Raw genomic sequence first — 6,688 nt, 5'->3', positions numbered from 1 at the left:
ATGACTTTTTTTTTTAAATGGATCTGTATATGTTCTATTTAGCTCAAGGAAATAAAATTTTAGTTGGGGATTCAGCAGTGAAATTTTTTTTTTAAGATTTTATTTATTCATGAGAGAGACAGAGAGAGAGGCAGAGACACAGTTAGAAGAGGGTGAAGCAGGCTCCCCATGGGGAGCCTAATGCAGGACTCACTCCAGGGACTCCAGGATCACGCCCTGAGCCAAAGGCAGATGCTTAACACTGAGCCACCCAGGTGTCTCCAGCGGTGAAATTCTTGAAATTACTTTTCAGTTCCTAAATAACCTAATTCCTCAGTAGCATTAAGCAACTAATACGTGTGAATACTCTGGGTCAGTTCTCCTATATTCTATTATTGATCAGTCAAACAGGTAGTTTGGTAGTTAAAAGTATGTTTTTTAAGTATGTTTTGAATATAAGAAGCTCCGTCAAGGAAAAAAAAAACAAAACAGTGCTCAGTGACCAGTTTATATTTATCTGCATCTAAAAGATATGTTTTCTTAAGGAAAGGAGAAAATGTGGCATGTCCTCAACAGTTTAAAAAATGTTTTTGCCACCAGGATGGCTTTTGAGTAGTTTAGAAATAACTGGTACCACCCTTGTGATAATTGTAATGATGCATAAAACATACTACATGCCTAAAACAGCAAAACTATAAAACACCTGCTTGAATTAACAATAATTTAAAAAAAAACAATAATTGGCTATATTCACCCATGAATTTTCTTTCATCATGATGTTCAAGGTAGGGTTTTGATTTTTGGTTTCTAGTATCATATATGCTTTCCCATTCAACATGTTTTAGAATTCCTTATATTTAAGGGGAAAAAACTGGATCTGGGAGTGTGACCCAGTTCTAGAATCCTTGCTTTAATACTCTAGGTGTGTAACCTGTGATTTCTCCGGATCTTAGAATTCTTAAAATTGAAGTAGGTAACAAAGAGTTCCTGGAGGATATTTCTGCAACTCCAGAGTTGCTTTTGGAAGAATATGAGATCATAGATTTGTCTCTATAATATTAGCCATTTATTTGTATCCTACTAGGTTCCAGAAAGGATTTGAAGAGTCTTTCACTGAATGAAAGAATTAACGGGGTGAAAAGAAAAAAACAAGGAAACACCAATGTATGAATCTAAATAAATACTAAGATCAAGCCACACATTTCATCCTGTAAACAGGAGACCTATTAAATAAGTTAAATTGTCCATGAGAAAGGAAGATACCTTTCCATCTGCAACAACATGGATGGGTCTTGAGCCCATTAAGCTAAGCAACATAAAGACAAGTACTGTATGAAGACTACTTATATTCAAGCTAAAGAAGTTAAAGATGTAAAAAAAACAAACAGTAAAATGATCGTACCCAAAGGGTTGGAGTGGGAGTGGGTAAGAGTGGTGGTGTTTAAGGGTACAGACTTGTAATGAGTAATAAACCTGAGATCTAATGTGCAGTATGATGAATATAGATAATGTTATGCTGGTTATGTAATGTACATACCACTCCATGGTAGTCCTGTTGCAATACAGAATGCATCAAAGTAAGCTACACACCTTAAGCTTACAGTGTTACATGTAACATTCTTTTTTTTTTTTAAGATTATTTATTTATTTATTCATGAGAGACACAGAGAGAGAGAGAGGCAGAGACACAGGCAGAGGGAGAAGCAGGCTCCATGCAGGGAGCCCAATGTGGGACTCGATCCCAGGTCTCCAGGATCACACCCTGGGCTGAAGGTGGCACTAAACTGCTGAGCCACCTGGGCTGCCCCTCATTTTTTTTTAAAAGCTAGGAAATAGTGGAATCATCTGTAGGTTGAAAGGAATTATTTGAAGCACCAGTTTCTTTTATAATAAAACCAGAAGGTTCTCAGTTGTGAAATGATGCACTGAGCAACAAGTACTAGCCCAATGGCCAACAGAATACTTAAACTTCACTGTTAATAGGTCCATGCCTTCCTGAATGTTGAATAAGAGTGAGAAGTAAAAGCTCAGTTAAGAATATAATGTATAGGGTTAATACCTTGTGGAACTTTAGGAATCTAAAAAAGGCATATGTCTGAATAAGATGGCGACACATTTGCTCAAAGTGAGGAATTTTAGCGTGGGAAAAAGACGCACACAGTACCAAACTTGGATGAAAGAAAGAAAGACTTGAGGGGATGACAAGATGAACTGAAATAGCAAGAATGAAAAGTAGCTGTTTGAAAAGTTGAAAGGCACCTACCAAATGTAACTAGTCCAATAACAGTAGGGCCAGCTATCCATTAAGGCTCTTCCCAGTTCAACAGATCGAAACCTTAAAATTCTTAAAAATTGAAGGAGGAACCTCCTCCTGCATTAAGCAAGTGTTTTCTCTATCCTAAAGATGGTATCAGATCTTTAAAGGTATAGGCTTGAAGAAAAATGCCCAATAAGTGATTGGTACCTGGAATGCAAATAAAAAAAAAAAATTTAAATGGGCAAAAGATCTGAAAAGATGTATTTCTCTTACCAAAGAAAATAAATGGATTCCTATAAGCACGTAAGAAGATGCTTACTATCATAAATCATTAGGAAAATATAAAGAGTAAGATAACATAACCTATTAAAACTATAAAATTCTGGTTAGAGTGCAGATCAACAAACTCAGATTGCTGGAGAAGTCACAAAATTGTAAGGTCACTTTAGAAAACTGGTAATTTCTGACAAATCCCCTGTGACACAGTTATCACTTTCCTGGGTATTGATCCAGGTTAAATGAAAACCTGTTCACACAAACCTGTAGGTGAAGAGAGAGCAGCTTTTATTCAGTCACCAAAAATAAGTCAACTCAGCCTTCCAACTGGTAAATAGATACATCATTGGTGCAGCCATACAATGGAGTACTACTTAGGAATAAAAAGGATGAAGTGCTGATTAAAAACAACATGTATGGATCTCAGAAGTAGTGTTCAGTGAAAAACCAGCCTCAAGGCTCCATTTAAATTGCATTCTGGGAAAAAAAAAAAAAAAAAAAAACCGGGATAGCAGACACATCAGTGGCTTACTGAGATGGAGATGGGAGTTGACTACTAAGAAGCATGAGAATTGCGGAGCACTGGAATTCATATCTTGGTCATGCAGGTGATTATGGGATTGTACTTCGACAAAACTCAAAACTGTACACTTAAAAAGTTTTAAGATTTTGAGAAGCTGGAGGAGGAGCAGAGGGAGGGGCAGACTCCTTGCTGAGCATGGAGCCCAACTCAGGGCTCAATCCCAGGACCCTGAGATCATGACCAGAGCCAAAACCAAGAGTCCATCTATTAACTGACTAAACCACCCAGGTGCCCCAAAAGGTACCCAAACCTTTAAAGGAAAAGGCTCTAAAAGACTAGGACATACTTCTATTTTATCGCTGCTGGAAATCCCAGCAAGGAACCATTGATTCCCACTGGCCTTGCAAGGATTATAGAGCTAATGTGTAGCCCATAACCATGAGTCTACGGTAGACTTGGCAAGGTTTAGCCATCCTAAAGAACAGGATGTCGACATCAGTTTGTAGTTGGGGGCACTGAGCCAAACTACTAGCGGAGATTCCAGTGTGCTCGTAACTATTCAAGTTCACGAGGCTATTTTCACTGGAGTGGGTTTTATTGGTAAAATAGCCAAAGAGCATCAACCAAGAGGCCGATTGGCCTGTTCGTCCAGTCTAAATCAAAAGGGCTTTGGGTGGCATCATTTCCTGAGTGGAAGATGTGTTTGACTCCATGAGAGATCCTCCCTCTTAAGAAGTAAGTTCATCCTGATTCATAGGATGAAAAAGGATGCTTGAAAAGGGCTGTTAGGACGCCTGGGTGGCTCAGCGGTTGAGTGTGTGCTTTCGGCTCAGGGCGAAATCGGCGTGATCCCAAGACTCAGAATCGAGTCCCATATAAGGTGGTTGCATGGAGTCTCCTCCCTCTGCCTATGTCTCTGCCTCTCTCCGTGTCTCTCATGAATAAATAAAAATCTTAAAAAAAAAAAAAAAAAAAAAAAGGCTGCTACAGAAGGGTGGGCTAGGGGGAGTTGTCAAAAAGTATGAGCAAAGTGACCTAAGCTCTGAAGGTAGATCAAGACACCACCTAAGGAAATCTGGGTCAACCATGGAAAGGTGAATAGATTTCTGTTCTCCCTCAAGGTGATGGTCAAAAGATAAAGGACTCGAGCTTCAGGTTCCTCTCAGGTGACAAAGAACACAACAGGAAGGTGAAAGTGACCATCTGTGAAGTATGATCTGCAGTCCCACTGCCCGCTACAGGGCCTAACAAGATTCCAGTGGGCACAACACCCCAATTGTTAAGCCAGTGTTCCCTTGGCCCAGAATGCTGGAATTGCTGGGGTGGCTACACCCAAAGGATCCTACCTAATGCTCTCAGGAAGGAAGTAGATTATATTTTTTAAAAGTAAATTGGAAAAGGCTAGTATAAAATGGCGCCAGAGATTTTACTGGAATAATCCTCATGGATGCCCCTCATGAAGTTATCACTGACTTCTCACCAAGGCAAGGCCAAGGGCATTATGTGTTGAGAGCCCTTGCCCTGTGTGACTTTCCTCATCTGTCCCTATTGGCACGCTTATGATGGCTTCTACCCAAAATGCAAAGCCATACATTCTGAAGAATGAAGATTTTAGAATTGTAAGTTCCTCCCCTAAGGATCTAATAATTCTATCAAAACAAATGTTTGTTTTGTAAGGTGTAGCGTATGATCCTTATGTCAGCTGAGTTCTCTCAATCCAGAGGGGGAATCCAGAAAAGAAGGGGGAGGGAATCCTCAACTCCTGAATTATACTATTAGAAAAGTATAAGATTCACTGGTAGTGTTATGCTATATGTTGGCAAATTGAACTCCAATTAAAAAAATATATAAGATTAAATTAAAACTTAAGAAAGCAACAAAAAGAAACCTGACACTTCAAAGAAACAAAGACTAAACATGTTTAAAAGAATGTTTCTAAATCAAAACAAAAAATAAGACTAGGAAACCAAAAGAAAAACATCTTCACATATCAGTAAAATGAAAAAAAAAAAAAAAGATTGAAAGAACTGACAAGTTAATGTACAAAGTAAAAGATACACAAACTAAGATAAAATCTGTGTAAGGGTAAAATATGTGAAAGTGTGGCCGGTGACTGAGTGAAATTTCCTAAAAATCACAACCTACATTGAAAAGACATAAGTAGGAAGAGGAGAGGGAGGTAACAAAGCAGAACCAAAACCTAGTAACAACAACCAGAAGCAGCTGAGGGATAAAGATCTGAAAAAACTATTGGGGTGGGGTGGGGGTGGGGTGGTGGGGTGAAGTGGAGGGACAGACTTTTTGCAGAGAGCAGAGATCCTCTGGAAGCTGCTCCCTTGGGGCTCACACCCCTGATGTCACTTGAATCCCAGGTAGAGATGCGGCTTCCTATGCAAAACCTAAAGCTCAGCGGGCCCTGCACAGATTGACACTGAGAATCCTGAATAGATTTTCTTTTATTGCAGAGGGTTGCTTTTATCATCATGCCTTGTACACAGTTCAGAAACACATTTGGAAGTAAAATGAAAAGCACAATCTTAGTAAAAATAAAATTTATTGTTTTGTAAAAAATAAATTAACATCATAGATTAGCAAATTAGATTTAATCTAATGTATTAACAAAAGCATAATATACTCTAGTAAACAAGGATTTCCAACTTACTGTATAACTACATAGGAAGTCAAACATTTGGTTTAGCTAGGGGCAAACATGAGTCACTGCCACCTAATCCCATAAATCCATGCTGTTTCACATTTAAGGGAAAAATCAGTATAGAGGTCTCCCCTGCTCTTCCCTTTAGAAATGCATTGAAAAGTGACAAGCCCAGGGAAGAAGAGAAGAAACTATATAGCTAGTAGGTCAAAACTCTACTTACATTACCTTAGGAGAAGTGGAGGGGTATGTGTTACATTCACCAGGTCTACATGGAAGACAGTTTGATCACGAAACAGCCTAGGGTAAGATTTCATTTGTGGGGCACAGTGAGCATGGCCACGTCTTAATCCTTTCTTGAGGTTTGGAAGTGTCCCTGATCTTGTACCCATGTTGAGAGTTCAGAGAATGCTGCTGCCCCCAGGCCTTCCACAGATGCCAAAGTGGCTCCTACCCTAAGATGATTAAAAAGATGGCTCTCCTTTCCTTGGACTGGCTCAGTGTCAGGAGTAGAGGTAGGAAGATATCGTCAACTCCATGAGTTGATTCCACAGTTTATCCCACAATGGATGCATTAGGCTCTTTAGAACCTTAATGTGATTTTCAGCAATAGGCAATCACCTTCTTGCACCTATGAGGCATTTTTTTTTTTTCCCCAAGTGTCTTGGGTTTGACTTAAAAGGTTGAAAGCTACTCTGTTGTTGTTGAAGATAAATGCAATTCCTTTTAAGTTATAATTCAGCATTTAGGTCCTATAGTTGAGCATGTCTTCACACCATCCCCTGTTTTTGGCTTCCATATAAACAGATGCATTACACTGCTGCATAGAATATTCCATCTCAACCAGTTGGCGGCATCCAATGGTTAACTTTTCCCTAGGGGATAAAGAAATTTTAAATCACTGTAAGACAGCTAGTCAGATAAATGAAAAAAATCTCAACAGGATAATACTGGGACTGGGATTTGAAATACATTCTTTGATAGTTGACAGTTATAGTTT

The 6,688-nt window shown here is 39.0% G+C and overlaps 1 protein-coding gene across 6 annotated transcripts in view; it reads right to left on the bottom strand.

The window, feature by feature from the left end:
• Positions 1–5,570: 5,570 nt before the first annotated feature.
• SWT1 (SWT1 RNA endoribonuclease homolog) overlaps positions 5,571–6,688 on the bottom strand; it is a 95,053-nt gene continuing 93,935 nt past the window's right edge. For 4 of the 6 annotated variants that reach the window (XM_038542303.1, XM_038542299.1, XM_038542304.1 and 1 more), the window contains one exon: positions 5,571–6,563. In XM_038542303.1, the coding sequence (XP_038398231.1) occupies positions 6,434–6,563 (130 nt within the window). In that variant the 3' untranslated portion in view covers positions 5,571–6,433. The remainder of the gene's footprint in view (positions 6,564–6,688) is intronic. The other 2 variants (XR_005362010.1, XR_005362012.1) reach the window with 2 other exon arrangements.

The sequence above is a fragment of the Canis lupus genome, chromosome 7, assembly GCF_011100685.1.
Source record: "Canis lupus familiaris isolate Mischka breed German Shepherd chromosome 7, alternate assembly UU_Cfam_GSD_1.0, whole genome shotgun sequence".
Taxonomy (NCBI): Eukaryota; Metazoa; Chordata; class Mammalia; order Carnivora; family Canidae; genus Canis; species Canis lupus.
Note: the sequence above shows the minus strand (reverse complement) of the source record. Positions and strands in the feature narration are given on the sequence as shown.